The 19184-nt window shown below is 44.3% G+C and overlaps 3 protein-coding genes across 15 annotated transcripts in view; 1 reads left to right on the top strand and 2 right to left on the bottom strand.

Moving 5' to 3' along the window:
* Positions 1–8302, top strand: part of LOC132789668 (protein TANC2) — a 62561-nt gene extending 54259 nt beyond the window's left edge. For 3 of the 8 annotated variants that reach the window (XM_060797849.1, XM_060797854.1, XM_060797852.1), the window contains exons 4-6: positions 2893–3304; positions 4277–7701; positions 7763–8302. In XM_060797849.1, the coding sequence (XP_060653832.1) occupies positions 2893–3304; positions 4277–7701; positions 7763–8089 (4164 nt within the window). In that variant the 3' untranslated portion in view covers positions 8090–8302. Of the gene's footprint in view, positions 1–2892; positions 3305–3433; positions 3677–4276; positions 7702–7762 lie in introns of all 8 variants that reach the window. The other 5 variants (XM_060797855.1, XM_060797856.1, XM_060797851.1 and 2 more) reach the window with 3 other exon arrangements.
* Positions 8303–9656: 1354 nt separating this feature from the next.
* LOC132791959 (zinc finger protein kipf-like) lies at positions 9657–13535 on the bottom strand. Of its 5 annotated transcripts, XR_009632952.1 has the most exons (5): positions 12923–13535; positions 10872–11281; positions 10687–10816; positions 9857–10266; positions 9663–9801 (listed from the first exon to the last, which is right to left on the bottom strand). XR_009632952.1 is itself a non-coding variant. In XM_060801112.1 (3 exons), the coding sequence occupies exons 1-2, from the start codon at positions 13449–13451 to the stop codon at positions 10872–10874; spliced, it is 939 nt and encodes a 312-aa protein (XP_060657095.1). In that variant the 5' UTR covers positions 13452–13535; the 3' UTR covers positions 10672–10816. The 5 variants fall into 5 exon arrangements, 2 of the variants coding, with proteins under 2 accessions (XP_060657095.1, XP_060657096.1); XR_009632954.1 differs by lacking the exons at positions 9663–9801; positions 9857–10266 and adding an exon at positions 11764–12283 and having other exon boundaries at positions 10672–10816; XR_009632953.1 differs by lacking the exons at positions 10687–10816; positions 10872–11281 and having other exon boundaries at positions 9657–9801.
* A 581-nt stretch (positions 13536–14116) lies between these two features.
* LOC132790035 (semaphorin-5B) overlaps positions 14117–19184 on the bottom strand; it is a 43880-nt gene continuing 38812 nt past the window's right edge. For both annotated transcript variants that reach the window (XM_060798457.1, XM_060798456.1), the window contains 8 exons: positions 18435–18642; positions 18141–18314; positions 17484–17627; positions 17217–17416; positions 15426–17155; positions 15213–15368; positions 14944–15146; positions 14117–14883 (listed from right to left, as the gene is read on the bottom strand). In XM_060798457.1, the coding sequence (XP_060654440.1) occupies positions 14668–14883; positions 14944–15146; positions 15213–15368; positions 15426–17155; positions 17217–17416; positions 17484–17627; positions 18141–18314; positions 18435–18642 (3031 nt within the window). In that variant the 3' untranslated portion in view covers positions 14117–14667. The remainder of the gene's footprint in view (positions 14884–14943; positions 15147–15212; positions 15369–15425; positions 17156–17216; positions 17417–17483; positions 17628–18140; positions 18315–18434; positions 18643–19184) is intronic.

Raw genomic sequence — 19184 nt, 5'->3', positions numbered from 1 at the left:
TACAATTACATCGACGACCGGCTGGCATTACACCTGCGATCTTTTGGCGCGACGAGGACCCCTTGGGGTTCCGCCAACCAAGCCCAATTGGTTCTACTCGGCATTTAGTGCAAAAGGTTGCCAGCAGTTGTTTCTGTTCCGTTTCGGTCTCAGTTTAAGGTTTGACAATATACGATGAAGGTTTGGCAAGATCGAAATGTGATTGTTATGAAGACTCTGCGCAGCAAATATTATCGGTCTTTTGATCTATATCAAATTCTAAAAAAAGAATAAAAGATTCCAACTAAAAATAAGTAAATCATTCAAAATGTCATTGCTTATTAAAAAAAAGATATCTTCTAAGAAATAAAAGCTATTCTTCAGGTCATATTTTGAATATTCACTTTTAAAAAATCGTTATCAATATTAAGCACAGATCACACATTTTAAAAGTGGAAATAGGAAGCCTATTAATTTCATTGTCTATATTCGTGTAAGGATCGGATCAATTATTACTGTTTTGCAGTGTCACATTCCCATTCCAACACCTCTTTCCACTAACGAGCACATGCATGCTTACAAGATGATGATACTACACATACTTCAAATGCACAATCTCCCACCAAAGACAACAGCAACAATGTTGTACAACGACAAGTAAAACTGCAAATTGTGTAGTTGAAAAGTGATTTTCACTTTTCTATAGAAATTTCAATTTGCAATGCAGTGGCAGGCATAATTTGTTAATTAATTTTCAAGCTACAACTTAATCAAAATGATGTGGCCAATTAAAAAGCCACCGCGGGGTGGCCAACGATAAGACACTAGACTCCGAGGAGCGAACAAACGACAAGCGAGTGAAGAGGAAAGGAAATCACGAGATACCGATAGAGACTCCAAGCGAACTAGTTTAAAGAAAGCCTTTCTTTGGCTCGAAACGAATCGGGCAATGGATCGTGGCGAACCGGTACTTAATTACACTCGCCGTCTATCGATAGGTCATTTATCGAGTGTGGGGAATCGATTGCCGTTGAATTGCTGCAACTTAATAGCCAGACTTTCCACAGAACCCGCCACAATGGCGACAGACTGCGAGAGACAAATCAGATGCAACTAAATAAACAGACATCACTGACGGATGGTTAGACAAGTGGGTAGACTGCACTTAAAACGGGCACGCATCCACAACGGAAGTGGGAAGTGGCATCCGTGGGAGCTGACATGCAGCTTTCTAGAATTGAGACCCACTCTTCAAGAGCATTCTTTCTCTCTCTATCTCTCGTCTGGTCACGTAATATCCTGGCCTTATCTGCTCTATCTTTGACTTTCAATTAAATGGAATGTTAGCTAACCAAAATTGTAGCCTCTTCCAGTTGGCCACAATTACTATACTCTGGCAACTTTGTGTGCCCGAAACAAACCAATTTCAAGCTATTATCCCACACAATAGGGAACAGGTTCTGGTCGCCAAATTGCCAAACACGTTTGCGATTTTTGGAGCCTCCTCAGAGGCTGCAGACTGCTGACTGCAGACTGTAGCCTTTAGCCTGTGGTCTGTGGAATATAGAATGGAGACTGTCAGGAAAGCAAAGCAGACGCCAAATGAGTTGCGGTTCATTAAGACGAAACCCCCAGACAGACAGACTTGACTCTTCGAACAGTATGTTTGTGTCTGGGATGACTAAGACCAAGGCTGGAGTATGGTCACTAAATACACTTGACAGTTGCTGCATCTGCATGAAAATGGACTTTTGTCTGACTTGCCTGCTCCTGATGTCCGGCCAACGCAGACGATGCTTGATAAGGCGTCGACTGCAGAGCACGATCTTACGCCAACAGAACCTCCAGCTAATCGCACTGATCGCGACACAAGACAGAGAGAGGAGCGAGAAAGAGAGATGGAAAGGAGAACAGACAAACAGACGAACAGACAACAGCGTGCAGTGTGAGCAGACAGAAGATGATGATGATGATAATCATCGACCATTGTGGGACGTCGAACATGCTTGAGTAGGTTGAGACTGGACTTCTTCTCAGTTGCAGCCTTTCAGAGCTAACAAATAGTCAAATGCAATAGCTTTGAAGTGAAATAAATATATTCAAATAATTAGAATAGTTTGCTATTATTTTAATTTTGATTTTATAAAGATTATCTTTGACTATTCATGTTTATTTATGTATCTTTTCGTTAAACCTGAGCTAGCAACATTTATTCCTAATGTCCTAGCTTCTAGCTATTTTTCTCTCTTTGGTGACTGTTTCGCTATCCCTTTTTCTCTTCCATTTGATCTTAATTTTATTTCGCTCTCTATTTGTCAAATTAGTTTCTTTCCTCTGTATTTCCCTCTTTATCTTAATTTATTCCTTTATCTATTTGTACTAAGTATTCCTAGCATCTTGCGTGCTCCCCAATTTCCCCACACCTTTTCTCATTATCTGTATTATAATGCCCTTTATTATACATTTCTTTATTTCTTTATTTTGTTTTTCTTGTGGGTCATTACGTTTGTTTAAATACGTCCAGCGGCTTGTCTTTCTCTCCATTTCTCTCATCTTCTCTGACTTTGGCTTAATCTCGCTTGGGATTAGGTATGGCGCACCTTGGTTCGCCCAGAGAGATGCGACTCCCTGCCGCAGCCAGAGGGAAGTCTCTTCAGAGCTCAGCACAGAGTCGAAGACAAGTCGCATATGACTAATCGATGTGCAACGCCTTTCTATGCAACGCTCGCGTTCTCTTTGCTGTGGGGACCGCGTGCCGCCGCTTGTGGCATGTGGCACAGCGAACTTTCATCGTCGATAAAGCTGGGCAGAAACACATACACAAACACACACAATCTTATATACATACATCAAAGTGCAACTCATTTCTCAAGTCTTCATCTGCTTATTTTTTGTTTTGCTTTATGCTTGCAGCAGCATCGCCAGGATTCGCAATCGCCGGATTACCACCGTTATGCGAGCATTGGCAAGTTGCCCCGTGCGGCAGCAACAGCTGCAAATGGCAATGCCACAAGCTTTGGGGCCAACACACACACCGTCACCGTCGACATCCATCAACACCAACACCAACAGCAGCAGCAGCAACTGCAACATCACCAACAGCAGATTGGCAAGCAGCAAACGAGCAGCAGCAGCAACAACATCGCACACAACAATAATTTGCACTTGCCGTACAGCGAGTTGCATGCCACACCAGCATTTGCAACGCCACCGACGCGTCGCCGTTTCTTCAATCACAAGAATCTGCGCAGCGCCCTTACCGGCCATCGACGCACTGCCTCCAACGGCGGTTGTCCCCTGGACACAGCATCCATACTCTCGGGCGGTAAGTTTTTAACGACATATTTCTGGTGCTGGGAAAATAGCCTTTTAGATTCCTTTAGCTAGCCTCTATGCCTCTAGCACTGCACTCTTCCCACTTTCTGTACTTCATTTCATCAACTCCTTCATCCAGATCATCGTGGCAAGGAATCGAATGCTTTGAATACTTCGACGTGTTCGGACTCCGCAGTGACGCGTCGTCGTCGCAAAAATGTGAGCAACAACAATCTGAAGACATCCACGGAGCATGGCGCCAACAGCGAGAATCGCCTCAATCGCCTCAGCTTGGCGGGCACCTCGATCAAGTGCCTTATCAAGTCACTGTGGAGCGTTAACTCCTCCAACTCGAGTGATGCAGGACTCAATCATCTAGCAGGCATGGTCCCCATTTCCTTCTCTCGCACACACATCTTATTTGCATGAAATTCATTACCGATTCCCTTGCTTGAACGTCGATTATAGCATGACAGATCATAACCATGATCTTCAACATTCTACTCACTAAACTTCTTTAACGAAAAGTTAATGTCAACTAACTCTTTTTAAATTTTCTTTTAAAATTATCTTTTATTTTTCAATATTTTTCTAAAAATTTTTGTAATTTAAAGTTTACGTCCAACAATTCGTTTATCTTAATTGAGCTTTATTCGGTATTAATATACTTTCAAAATACGATTTATATATTTATTCCTTAAGTTTTAAGAAGTAAATAATTCCATTACTGCTTTTTCTCTTTTTCGACTGAGAACTTTATCAAATGCTGCATCAAATAATCAACATCAACAGCTGAAAACAATTTCACATGTTTCGCCTTGAGAGTTAATAACAGAGATTTATTTTTCTATGTCAATTGTTGGTTATTGCAAATGTACGAATTCTTTCTTAACCCGTCGTATTTGCATGTTAATGTCTTATATTATATCCTAATCCTCCACACCCAACCTTACTCACACATATCTTACGCTTTCTTCCTTAGGAAGCGACACCTTGGGCATTGAACATCATTCGCAGGCGCTGCTCAACGAGAAGCAGCAAAAGGATCAGCTGCGAGCTCGCCTCGGTCTGCTGCTGAACGACAACAGCAATTGCGGCACCAGCAACAGTAACAGCAGCAGCAGCAGTGATCACAATGGCAACTCAACGAGCACCACAAGCAGCAGCGGCAACAACACCACCAACATCAGCAGCAGCAGCTGCATCACAGCCAACAGTAGCAACAGCTCCTCGCACAACATCAGTCCGGAGCAGACGCTCGCCTGTGCTGGGGTGCTCAGTGGCAGCCAACTCTCTGTGGCCACCTCGAATGCCAAGGAGGATGCCCTCAGTCTGTGCAGCAAATTCAAGATGGGCTGCTCCATGCAGGAGCACGCCTACGAAGCGCTGCCGATGGCCAAGACGCGCAAGGGAGCCGCACGTCGCTCAACACGTGGCCAGCCCACAGTTACAGGCGTAGGCGCAGGAGTAGGCGTGGCGGGAGGTGCCGCTGCCGGATCAGCAGTAACTGCAGGTTCAGCTGGAGCTGTGAGCAAACGTGCAGCTGCCGCCGCCGCTTTGGCAGCTGTGCAACTTGCGCTGAAGCCACTCTTCTTTGAGGTTCCACTGCAGGAGCCGGATCCACCCTATGCGGGTCGCCAGTGGCTGGTGCAACAGCTCTCGAACATACTGCTCGGTACCGATACACGCGTGGTGCTCATCAACGGTCAGCCGGGCACCGGGAAGACCGCGTTCTGCCTGCAGTTAGTGGAGTATTCGTGTTTCGGACGGCGTCAGATGCAACAGCAGGAGGATGTGGATGCCATCTACAGTCAGCTGGGCGCACAGAATGAACGCATGCGCGGTCTGGCCTCCCACATGGTGGGCTATCACTTCTGTCAGTCCGATGCGAATCTCACCTGCCAGGTGCCCGATTTTGTGCACTCGCTAGCCGCCCAGCTATGTCAGGCACCGCAGCTAACGGCGTATCGGGATTATCTACTATCGGAACCGCATCTTCAGGACATACTGAGTGTGCGCGAATGCATTGCGGATGCGGAGCGTGTGATGCGTCTGGCCATCCTAGAGCCGCTGGCGCAACTGCATCGTGCTGGCAAAATACCGGCCAAGGTTGCGGTCATACTTGTGGATGCACTGTGCGAGGCGGAATACCATCGACCCGATCATGGACACACGATTGCCAGTTTTCTGGCACAGCTAACACCGCATTTTCCCGCCTGGCTCAAATTGGTGGCCACCGTGCGCACCCAAATGCTGGAACTGGTCAAGGCGCCCAGCTACACGCAGCTGACGCTCGACAGCTGGGCCAGCAGTCAGACACTGCAACAGGACATGATGGACTACATAAATGCCCGGATCGAACACTGTCCGGAGATACAGCACAATATTGGGGGACAGTTGGCGCAGTCGCAGGCCAAGTTTGTGACGCATCTGCAGTCGCTGAGTCGTGGCTCTATGTTGTATGCCAAGCTAATACTGGATCTGATCTCGCGCGGACAGCTGGTGGTCAAATCATCCAGCTATAAGGTGCTGCCCGTTTCGCTGGCCCAGATCTTTTTGCTGCATTTCAATTTACGCTTTCCCACCGCACGCAGCTTCGAGCAAACGGCGCCCATTCTCAATGTCTGCCTGGCTGCATTGTATCCACTCACGCTCGATGAGATCTACTACAGCATGGAGGCACTGCATCATGGTCAGGAGCCACTCAGCTGGCCGCAGTTCATGCAACGCTTCAAGCTGCTCGACGGTTTTCTCATCAAGCGACTGGACAACACCTACATGTTCTTTCACAGCTCGCTGCGCGAGTGGCTGATGCGACGCGACGAGGGCGAATCCAGCAAATTCCTATGCGATGCACGACTCGGTCATGCCGGGATCGCCTTTCGCCTCTCGCGACTGCAGGCGCCGCTGCAGCCTCAACTTACACTCGAGCTGGGCCATCACATGCTCAAGGCGCATCTCTACAGCAGCAGCCAGGCGGCGCTCTCGCCCCGTGATCTGCAGTCCTATTGGCTAGCCGGCGCAGCAGACAACATCTCGGCGGCACTTGGCGCTCTGCGCAACGTCTACAGCCCCAATGTGAAGGTGTCGCGCCTGGTGCTGCTGGCTGGAGCCTCACCTGATCATCGCACCGACTACATGGGCGATGCGCCCATTCTCTGCATTGCCGCCCACGAGGGCATCTTGCCAATGGTCAGTCTGCTACTCGAGTTCGGCGCCGATGTTGGTCTAACCAACAGCCAAGGCTGCACGGCTCTCATTCTGGCCGCCATGCGAGGACATTGCGATGTGGTGCGTCGCCTGGTGGCCGCCGGCAGCAGCCTGGGTCAGCTGGACACCACACAACGCTGTGCTCTGGTGCATGCCGCACGCATGGGGCACCTGAGTGTGGTGCAATATCTGCTTGCCTGCGACTGGTCGCCACGCGCACGCTCCCAGGACGTGGGACGTTCTTTAGCTTTGCAGCAGGCGCTGATTGGCGCTGCAGCGCAGGCGCATGTCAAAATCCTTGAAGATCTGCTGGATCTCAACGAGCACGAGCTAAACGATCTCAGTGTCGATGTGAACGGCCTAGAACCGAGCAGTGGCGAGCTCGCTTTAACCGCTGCCGCGCGCCATGGCTGTGTGGATGCTGTCAACATATTGATGTCGCGAGGCGCACAAATTGATGCACGCAATCGTCAGGGTTACACAGCGCTGTGGCTGGCCGTCAAGGAGGGTCACTGGAGTGTTGTGGAGCAGCTGCTGCAGCGTGGTGCTCTACTTGATGAGCCACTGGGACAGACGCGCAAGACACCGCTGATGATTGCCGCCGAGGAGGGACATCTGGAGCTGTTGGAGCTGCTGCTGGCACGTGGCGCTGCACTGGAGGCCGAGGATCACGAGGGTTTCACGGCGCTGAGCTGGGCCTGTTTGCGGGGCCATTTGCCGGCGACGAAATGCCTCGTGGAGCACGGCTGCAATCGTCAACACGAGGATCACAATGGTCGTACTGCTCTAGATCTGGCGGCGTATCAAGGCGCAGCAAGTTTGGTGCTGTATCTGCTGGAGCAAGGCGCCAATCTAGAGCACATTGATGTACACGGCATGCGTCCGTTGGATCGTTCGATTGCCTGCCGCAACATCCAGGCGGTTCAGGTGTTTCTGCGAAAGGGCGCCAAACTGGGACCAACCACTTGGAGCATGGCCATGGGCAAGCCGGAAATATTGGTGGTGCTGCTGAACAAACTGCTAGAGGATGGCAATGTGCTGTATCGCAAGAATCGTTTCCAGGATGCGGCACATCGCTATCAGTATGCGCTGCGAAAGATCTCCGGTCTTGAGCAGCTACTTGAAAGGAATGCGGTCTTTGCCCAGCTGCGCACCAATCTGCTGCTGAATCTGTCGCGTTGCAAGCGAAAACTCAATGTAAGAAACATTCACTTTCGATGAATATATTTATATATTAATCTATCTATTTGGTTTACAGGAACTTGACGCCTCCATAGATTTGGCCACGCAAGCGATTCTCCAGAAACCTCACAGCTACGAGGGTTACTATGCTCGGGCCAAGGCGCGCATGGAGTTGGGTGCACTCAACGAGGCGCTAGTCGATGCCAACGATGCCATGCAACAGGCAGCACAGAGCGGTGTCCTTTGCGAGGTCGTCGAAGTCCTTAAGCGCATTCAGGCCGAGTTGCTCACGCGCATTACCATCGAAGATCAAACTGTTGCCGGCAAATTAATCAATGCTGGAGCGGGAGCGGAAGCAGCAGCGAGTGTCTACGAATCTCAGCAAGAGATCACTGATTTGTAAATGTCCTCGGCGTTATTGTTATTCTACTCGTCCTATCGCAATCGAATCACAATCATAATCATTATTCTAATTATACAAGTATTGTATGTAATTAGCTTTTAGTCCTTAACTATTTTCATCTATTTATTGCCTTTGGATGTTTTAATTTTACAAATTAATTTGTACTATTCATTTTCTTTACGCATGTATAAACTAGTTGTAATCGTCCTTACTCACTTAAGTTTATCTTGAATAATTAAATAATTACAAATTGTAAAATTATTTTCGTTTAATTATTGGCCTTCTTCAAAGCAGCTTTAAATAATGGTGTCTAACTGCTCGAAATCTTATAAGTTTTCTACAAATTATATTATTTAAGTCTTTCTGCTGTTTTCTCATGTGCTATTTTATAAAATATGCGCTTAAGAACAAAATATTTATTGCTACAACTCGGTGTAATCTTGACAGATTTCAAAAGGACATGCATTTTTGTGATCAAACGTACCAATTCTACTGTTACTTTCCGAGCTACCCAGGATTTTACGTTTTTAACCATTTTTTCCTCGCCCTGACGCCGAAATTTTACAAGTGTTGGATTCTTAGATAAACCCATAATTTGTTGATGCCAATTAATAGATTTCGTCCTTACAAATCGAATGCAACTATTCCTGTCAAAATGCGAAAGGATATGCCCGAGATAGGAACATTTTTGTAATTTGTAAATAATTACAAAATGTGCAGCAGATTAATTTCTTGTAGCATACTTTGAGGATGCGATAAAACCAATCATCACAGAACACCAAACCATAGATGGCGCTACAAAGCAACTCACATTGACAATCATTTCACTCCAAATGTATAGTTATAATTTGGCAGGATCCTTACGGATTTCAAAAGGACATGCATTTTTGTGATCACGCGTACCAACTCTATCGCTTGGCATTCAAGGATTTTCAGAACTAAACCAAAAAAATTGGTGAACAATTTTCCAAGGGGGTGGCACGCAAAAATAGTCAAAAATTCCAAATTTCCACTGTAACTTCCCCATTTTCAGGACGATTTGGATGTCCTTTTCCAAATTAACAGGTATTAACACAAAAATACAGAATATATAAAAATGTCCTTAAAAGTCCTTCAAACGGCTGAGATAAAACAAGTTTTTGGTATACAGAAAACTAGTCATATCTCTGGAGTCCTTGGCAGGATCAAACTGATATAAGTGTCAAACAATATATTTTAATTTGGACTATCAACTGGCGAAAGGACATTTAAATCGTCCTGTTACTTTCCGAGCTACACAGGATTTTACGTTTTTAACGATTTTTTCCTCGCCCTGAAGCCGAAATTTTACAAGTGTTGGATTCTTAGATAACCCCATAATTGTTTGTTGCCAATTGATAGATTTCATTCTTACGAATCGAATGCAACTATTTCTGTCAAAATGCTAAACGATATGCCCGAGATAGGATCATTTTTGTAATATGTAAATAATTACAAAACGTGCAGCAGATTAATTTTTGTAGCATACTTTGAGGCTGCGATAATTCAAATCGAGATAAATTCTGCATAAAAGCAAGCTTGCTCAGTTCAAAGTCAGTTACTGTTTTTATTGTTAATCCGCATAGATTAGAAAAGTTAATTACGTTTGCCAATGTTGCGTATTCTCCGCATTTGCTTGTTTCGGTAATCTTTCGTTACAAAGCGTTTGCTACCCATTTCGTCCTGCTGCAGCCCTGCAATAAAGCACAATTTTTACTATATTTTAAGAAATATATTTTCCATACATACCTATAAAACTTCTTCGTTTTTCAAATTAATAGAATCCCGAAGTAGATCAGTATTTAAAAACCTGCTCTCAGTCTCTATAACTTCTTTCGAATTTAATGAGCATTCTAATAAACTGATTACTTCTAAAGGTAAAGTCTATTTTTTCTGTCGCTTTATTCTGATGATCGTTTGGTTATTCATCCAAACTCCATGCTTGCGATGGAATTGTTGTAAATTTCCATGGCAGGACGTCCACATTGAATTTATGCGGTAGAAAACTTTTTTGGTTGTACTTTTAACAATATCATTCTGCTCCTCTTCTGGTATAGCCGCTTTTATAAATTTCCAAATTGCATCCTTCCTTGCGCTTTTCCCAATTGCTTCTTGCCATATATCAAACAATTCAACGTTGGGCAAATTGAGGCTACATTCTAAAAATGAAAATTTCACGGATAAGGGTTAAAAGTGTGCTTAATTTGTAACTATTCACAAATAAAACTAAATGAAAAAACAAACAGCTGCTTTTATCATCTGTATTATTGTTAAGGTGGCGCTATCTATCGAAAATTCTGGTATGCAACATTGATGAATGATCTATTGTAAACACGTGTTGACATTGTACATGTACCTAAAATTACTTCAATCTGCCAACTTTCAAAAAATTACTTTTGTCTTGAAAAAGTGATCAAATTTTCTATAGTGCTATGGCCTGGCATTCATTCCCAATTTGCCAACATTTGTTTTTCGATTATATTTGTATGGAAAAGATAATAAATTTCATTGACCTTGAGATGTTACAGTTTGATTAAATGCTGGACAAAAGCAAGCTTGCTCAGTTTAAAGTCGGTTACCGTTTTTATTGTTAATCCCAACAGATTAGAAGAATTGGGTTATACAAAAAGTTAATTTCTTTTGCCAATATTGTGTTTCGGCAGTCTTTCGTTACAAAGTGTTTACTACATATTTCGTCCTGCTGCAGCCCTGTAATAAAGCACAATTTTTAATATATTTTAAGTAATATATTTTCTATACATACCTATAAAACTTCTTCGTTTTTCAAATTAATAGAATCCCGAAGTAAATCAGTTTTCAAAAAGCTGCTCTCATTCTCCATATCTTCTTTCGAATTTAATGGGCATTCTAATAAATTGAATACTTTTGAAGGAAAAGTCTTTTTTTTCTGTCGCTTTATTTTAATGATCGTTTGTCTATTCATCCAAGCACCATACTTGCTCTGGACGTGTTTTGAATTTCTATGGCAGGACGTCCACATTGAATTTATGCGGGAGAAAACTTTTTTGGTTGTACTTTTAACAATATCATTCTGCTCCTCTTCTGGTATAGCCGCTTTTATAAATTGAAAAAGTGCATCTTTCCTTTCGCTTTTCCCAATTCCTTCTAGCCATTTACCAAACAATTCAACGTTGGGCAAATTGAGGCTACATTCTAAAAATGAAAATTTCACGGATAAGGGTTAAAAGTGTGCTTAATTTGTAACTATTCACAAATGAAACTAAAAGAAAAACGCAATGTGCAAAAGCACGTGAATTGCAATTCCAACATCATCTGTATTATTGTTTAGGTGGCGCCATCTATCAAAAATTCTGGTATGCAACATTGATGAATGATTTATTGTAAACACGCGTTTACATTGTACATGCACCTAAAATTAGTTCAATCTGCCAACTTTCAAAAAATGACTTTTTGCCTGAAAAAGTGATCAAATTTTCTATAGTGCTATGGCCTGGCATTCATTCCCAATTTGCCAACATTTGTTTTTCGATTATATTTGTATGGAAAACATAATAAATTTCATCGATCTTGAGATGTGACAGTTTGATTAATTGCTGGACAAAAGCAAGCTTGCTCAGTTTAAAGTCGGTTACCGTTTTTATTGTTAATTCCAACAAAGATCGCAAAGGCTTTACCTCGGGCTTGTTTATCATTTTGCGAATAGTAACGGCTTTTCCAGGGTTTAACGCAAGTAATCTTAATAGGACAGCAATATCAACAAGCCCGCACCTACGAGCAGATATGCTTGTCGCTTGAGTCAGTAATCTTTCGCTATGTTTTTGTCCCGTGGAGAGGTCAGCTGCTTGCCATCTTTGACCTTTTATATTGAATGTCATTTTTGGACGTCCCACTCGTCTTATTGTTTCCACTCCTTTGGCTTCTTCTCTAGTTAAAGTAAGGGTCGTGTAACCTTCCATCCAATTCGAATATCTGTTTTTAAACGTATTCAATTTTCTAAAGCATCTTTGCCAATTTCGTCATAAATTTGCACAGTGTGTTTTGGCTTTATCGTTCAAAAAAAGAGCATTTTTTCCAAAACGCTGTCATCAATATTTTTTGTTATGAAAGTGTATATTGCATTTCGTTTCTCGCAAAATCTCCCTTGCTTACGCCACACTTCTAGCAGTTCTGCATTGTTGATCAAGATGTTGCTCCCTAATAATTAAAATTACGCAAAAAACCGCATATTAAGAATTCAGAATTGACAAATTTACAACATGTATATGGACACTGACTGATACAATTTGAACCTTTTTTTAAAACCCTTTGCAAAGGGTTGTGGCGACGCATGTGGCCCGTGAGATCTGGCTTGGTGAAAAAAGCCCCAGGGCATTGGCTACATTACTTTCGGTCATTAACAAGTATACGTCTATGTTTTTATGGTTGGCTGGGAAAGAGAATGTCGCATAAGTCGCATTTGAATGGATTGTCCTCACTATGGAGCTTGATATGTCGGAGTAGCAACGGGTCGCGTGAATAGGACCTTGGGCAACGGGAATTTTTCATCAAGATGAATCTTTTGTATGTGAAGCCTTAGAACTTTCGAACGAATGTACGATTTGTGGCACAGATCGCACTTCTACGGTTGTGTGTCGACTCTTAAATGCTTCTTTAAAGTCATGTGATGATCGAATGGCAGATCGCAGAAGGTGCATTTGTAAGAGCCTTCTATACCCTGACCCCGACCCCGCTTAGGAACGGCAGTTTTTGAATTTTCTATTGCATTCACATGAGGTGAGTTTGTAACGTCAGTATGCTCTTCACCACTGTTATTCAAATTTCCGCTGAACTTACCATCTTCGTCGTCTGAAATGTTAATCACAGCATCTTCCTCCATTTTTACAATTACATTTCGATCTTGTAGCGATAAATCTCTTTGATTGTCTTCCACAAAGTCATTTTCCCAGTCAGGTGCATCGTTTACAATTTCATTGACGACATAAAGCTCCAAGCTAGGTTCTGTTTTGACGATTATGTCTGTATTATACGATGATGGATTCCATTCCTTATCGTCCAAGACGTCTGCTTGATTGTGTGGAGCATCGCTGTTGGCTTCTCCTCCATCATTTGAGTCCTCGTCTCTAATTAGAGCTTTGAGAACACTGTAACTGCGCTCGCAATTTCGTTTGAATCGAAAGGCGACTTGAGCATCCGAAACGCACGTTGTGCAGATTTTTCGAGGAAGTTTGTCGCACTGTATATCCAAATCGACCATCTCGTTTATCATGTCCAACAGCGTCATTTCCATATGATACAAGGGCTGTTTTGTAAACAGATCCACCTCGACATCTGTTTTACCCATGCAAATACGACAAGATTCCATTGTATTTGTTTACTTCTTTCAATTTCACCTATTTTCAATGTTGTTATTATTCTCATATGAAAATCAACAGGGCTGCAATCGTCACTGTTTAGTACTGAACTAGTTCGCGCCGACAAATTTGGAGTCAATTATCGATATAAAAATATCGAGTCAACGTTTCAATCGTTTTCAAAAATTAAATCCTTTATATCAAGTCCACATATATGGATGGAGCTAAATATTTGATATCACATAAATAATTCCATTGATTTGTCTTGTGCAAGTGATGTGAAACAGCTTACTTTCAATATTGATAAATGGAGTTACATTACTCGAAAAGGAAACCTGCGACAAATTCATCGTTTAGCCCGGGGTCGATATTATCGCTTGGTAGTCAGCTGTTCAGAGTTTGTCAAAACAAGAACAATTAAAGTAACAACTGCAATGAATATGTAATATTTAATGTTGTGTGTGTTATGTTAATTTTTGAAGCTTTATTTTGAATTACTGTGTACTAAAGAAATTATTAAATACATTTCTTGGTGCGCTGTACAAAGTAAACACCTGTTGATTCTGCATAGCCATAAGCTATATCATATCTCATATCTTTAAGCTGCGAAACATATAAAGTTTTAAAAAATCAAAAGCAACAAGTTGGTTAGTAAAATAAACGTAGGTTTTTTTTTCTAAATATATTTTATAAAAAAATGCAATTTGCACATTGATTGGCTTATATACTATCTTAGCGTATTGAACTTTACAAGATGATAAATTATACGTTTCTCGATTTTGCTTGCATGGCATTAATTTTGGGATGGGCGCAAATATCTAAAGAAATTTAACATTCAGTCTCGCCTTACATATGATTCTAAAAAACAGATTACAATTAGAATAATGCGACTTAAAGTAGTATGTGATTTGGAAATAAAATTTAGAAAATATAAAACAAAACTTTACAAACATTGAAATTTTGTACAAAATATTACGTATTGCTTGATAAAATCTATCTAAACGAGAACATAGAACATAGATCTGATATATGTACATATATATCTTTGTATGTATGTATGCATATAACTTATCGAACGACTCAATATGAGTCAGAGAAGGAACTTTTTGCAAGCACTGTGCAAAAGACATTCGTTGTCAGTATAACACTTGATTTCAGGCAGGCAACAATGGCACTAATATTGGGAGGATCACATCCGTATATCAATAAAGACTGTTAGATGCTTGGCTAAAACTTTTCATCGTCAATGTTCTGCTGTCGACAATTGTTGAGCGCCGACTGGCGTTTCAGCGTGCCCGTCTCACAGTCATTGTAGGTCTTGGCCAACACCTTGGGCGTGTTGTTGTGATGCATGTTGTTGCGATTGAGCGTCCCGTTGCCAATATTACTGGTCTTGGCAGGCATGCGGAAGCTGCTCTGACGCTTGGGTCGCTGCTCATAGTACTGCAAGGATTAGCATAAATTATTATCTGATTTGGTTTCGTTTCAACTTTATTGACTTACATCCTTGGTGGGCAGGCTGGAATACTGATTGGGATACGTGTCGAAGCTGGCCGTCGTCGTGGTCGTCTTGTTGAGCGCCTCCTCCACGCTAAGCAGGAAACGACGTCGCGTCAGATGATAGGTGACTAGGCAGCAGCCCGCTGTAAACAGCAACAACACACAGATGACGACGGGCAAGGTGGCGCTTGAGCCAGTTTGCACTTCTGTAAAGTAAATTTGCAGTTAATAAAAATATTAAATATTCAACTTATTTCGCATGCAAAACTTACCATCGCATTCGCCGGGCACGCAGGCGGTCTTTTCGAACTCGGCGCCTCGGCATTCTAAGCCCGAAGGCTGCTCCACTTCGCAGCGACGATGGCGCAGTCGAATGCCATCGGTGGAACACGCAGACCACTCGCTCCATTTGCTCCAGCCCAGAAAGTCTGCAAAGCCAGCAAAAGGTTAATTGTGGAAACTAATTGGAGGAGTTGAAGACTTACCTTCGCAGGGCACCTGTTCGCACTTTTGCTCCTCAATCGCACGTCCCGCACAGAGACGCTCGTGCCCGCCCATACATTTTCGGGTGCGTCGTCGCAGTCCCAGGCCACAGCTGACCGAACAGCTCGACCACTCGGACCAGCAGCTCCATTCGTGCTCCAGCTGTGTGTCGATGCTGTTGTCCGGCTGTTGCTCGGCATCCGAGGGACACGGCTGTAGATTGCAGGCGCGATTCTGAAGATTGCGTCCACGTTGACGATGCTGACTGCCGCCACCACAACTGACACTACAAGGCGACCAGTCCGAGTCTGATTCCGAGTTCGCTTCGTGTTCATTCATTCGCTGACAGCTGCCATCAGCGCGACAATTGCGTGTCTCCTCCTTGACCATATTAATCTTGACCGAGCTGGCATCAGCAGTCGTGGCCCGACAGGAGTAGCGATAACGTTTCTCCACCTGCGGTTCGGTGGCATTGCCAGCGCTGGCTGTCAGCCAAGGAGTCCAGGAGCTAAACTTGCGGACCTCGGCGCAACTCTGCATGTTGCAGTCCTCGTAGTCCAAGCGACAACCCGGGCAATCCAGACCTCCATTCAACGGCTTAGGATCATCGCATTCGCGACGTCGCATGCGAAAACCGCCGCCGCACTGCGCGCTGCACTCGCTCCACTCTCCCCACGGACCCCAAGCACCGTCCACAGCCTGTGGCTTGGCCACTGGGCACGGCGGCAGATGACTGCAGTACATCTCGGCATGCTCCGAGCCAAGGCACATGCGACCGCCATGCGCGGGACGTGGATTGCCGCAGCTGCGTCGTCGCGTCTTCACAGCAATGCCACAGCTTTGGGAGCAGGGCGACCAGGCCGACCAATCCGTCCAGCCGCCATGCTGGGTGCAGTTCGTCACCTGTGTGCTGATGCCCTCGCAGCCCACGCCACCGTGCTGCGGCTGCGGATTGTTGCAGTTGCGCTGCCTACACAAACAGTTGCTGTCCGGCTCCTCGTGCTGCTGGCAATCCTGCCACTCCGACCAGGCGGACCAGCCGCCATCGATGGGTGCATTGAGCACGGGACAACTAAAGGTGCTGGGCTGCAGCCAAGGCTGTTGCACAGTCGGATCGAGTGGCGTGCAACGCTCGACAAGCTCGTTCCAGCCGCAATACGGATCCATGGCATTGAAGCAACTTGATTGCGACACGTGACGACTGCAACGCTGGGCGGGAATGCGTGTAAGCGCCAGATCCGTGCCCAGATACAAGGATTCGGTCACCTTGAGGAACGACATGTGCAGCAAGGCCGTGCTACCCGTATCGTCTGCCTGCCACAGCTCCACAAGACATGTCTGCACTTTGTCTTGTTTCTTTCCATATTTCACGGTTAGCTTCTTGATGTGATTGCCGCTGCTCGAGACGAAGAGCACATGCAGCTGCTCTGTCTTGGTCTGCACCACATCCAGCGCAATGTGCTTGAAGCGCTCCAGCCTAGAGTGATACAAGGGTTCGGCGCCAATCGGTTGAACGGCCTGATCCATGAGTTGATAACGTGAACTCTCCAGAAGACGACCAAATTCAGCGGCTCCGCTAGCACCACTTGCGCATTGGAATTGACTGCGCTGCGGCGTATTCACGGTCTCCCAGGCGGCATTCGTGTGGTCCTGCACCTTAAAGGCGCCCTCGAAGGCATCGTTAATGGCGCTCAGATTGTAGGCACACACAGCCGATCCAAAGATGCTTGAACTGTCAAAAGAGAGCAGCTGTTAGCAACAGTTTAGTGTTGCGAATCCTTTTAAGCACTTACCCCGTTGTACTGAACGTAGCGTAGAGCACATTCTCCGATTCGGAATATGTCATCCCTTGGATCTCGTCAAAGTAGTATGGGTAATCTCCAGGTAGCGAGCAATTGAGACGCGCCTTCAGAAACGATGTCCAATTGTCGCGCAGCACTTGATCCCCGCCAGCATCATTCTTGCAGACACGCGCAATGCGAGAATAGATTGCCTAGAGTAAGAATTGAAGAATTTGCTGTGAATCGTTATTGCTTCCCTATTCACTAGGATAATTTTACCTTGCCACAGCTCATGTGCTCCAAAGCGGATTCACGTAACAGAAAATAGACAAAGTTGCCAGCCTCAAAGCTACCCACAAACTGAGCTCCATTCAGCCACTTATTGTTGTATTGCTTCGTGCGCAGAAAGCGCTGACGATCCGCCTGAAGGGGAACGGAAAAATCCAGGGATTAGATGTGAATTTATAAAAAGATTTTTACAAAGAGGTCCAGAAGTTAAAGAATAAAAACATCTTTTAATAAAGAAAACAATTCAATAAGACAAAGAAAAAAGAATGCAATAAAATTAAACTTTTAAACAGCCAAAATAGTGAGGATACTAAAATATTTAAGAGGTATTATTCGGAAAGAAGTATACTAATATTCCAATACAAATTATATTTTAAAAAAGGAAAATCTATTAGAATAATCAATCTACGCTATAAAAAAATTATTATCTTAATAATTTGTATAACATTGGGATGCCAAGAAAGGAAGTTCTCCCTATGATTCATACGAAAGTTCATTGATAGCAAAGAAAGCTATTAATTAAAAGACTACAACACTAATCAAAAATATCAGGCTTTAAGAATAATCAAGATGGAAAGATAGCAAATCTTGATAAGATAGGAATCAATTCTGGGAAGTTGAAGAGATAGATCTGATTGATTTACTCACCCCATGGGATTGGGCGGGAGAGCGAATGATGGCCACATCGCTACCGGAGAAGTCAGTGGCTGTGCCGACGAACATATTGCCATTGGACTGCAAGAGGCTGGTGCTGTTTGCCTGCGGATGGAAGGGGCACTTGACGACACCATCGTCAAACTCGGTGACTGTGAGGTTTTCCATCTGCAATTGCCAGAAGAGAAGTACATGTTAAATGTTGTGTGTGTTATGTAGCTGTTATTGGCGACGCCATGGCAATTGCAATGCATTGCATTGGATTGCATTCAATTGGCGACCACTCACCTGGCGCCATGAGCAGCTTGGCTGGAAGGCGTTCGTCCCACACGCGTACAGTTGGTTCTCACCGTAGCTGTGGAGCACGCGCACATAGTTGCGACACCATCGCTCCGACTGGCCTTTCTGCTGGCACATGAATATCTTCTCTGGCGTCGCCTCCCAGCTGGCCCGCTCCAGCGGCACCAAGTCGAATGACATGCGGTACAAGGTGTCTCTGCAAAACGACAACAACGACAAAAAAAAAAACCAAACCGATAAAAATAAATAAAATGTTGCCGCACTCCGAATCGGGGGAATGGTAACAGCCAAACAGCCAAACAGCTAAACATCTAAACAGCGGCCCACAACAGCTTACAAATAAGGCAAAAGCCACAAAAAGCCTACATCTAAGCACTCCCTTCCCTCTACTTCCCTCTCAGCCCGCTCTTGTCATAATTTTCCAACTGGTTGGCAACACTGGTGCATTGAACCGCAAGGCAAACAGGTAACGATACCTGCCCAGGCACAGTGGTCACTGTGCTGACATTTCCCAAGGAGAGACACTTGCTTGTAGGCGTCCCCAGTTGGCCCACATGCAGCCAAATGCAGCCATTTTACGACTTGGCCAACAACAACGCATTCACACCAAGTCTTTAAGGATTAGCCAGCATTATAGCTCTAGCAATTTATTGACTAGACTAGACTTAGCTCAAATTTTCATGTTTTATAGCGCAAATTCATTAGTAATCCAAAGACTCAATTACATTCATTCATATC

The sequence above is a fragment of the Drosophila nasuta genome, chromosome 3 (genome assembly GCF_023558535.2).
Source record: "Drosophila nasuta strain 15112-1781.00 chromosome 3, ASM2355853v1, whole genome shotgun sequence".
NCBI classification, from domain to species: Eukaryota; Metazoa; Arthropoda; class Insecta; order Diptera; family Drosophilidae; genus Drosophila; species Drosophila nasuta.
Note: the sequence above shows the minus strand (reverse complement) of the source record. Positions and strands in the feature narration are given on the sequence as shown.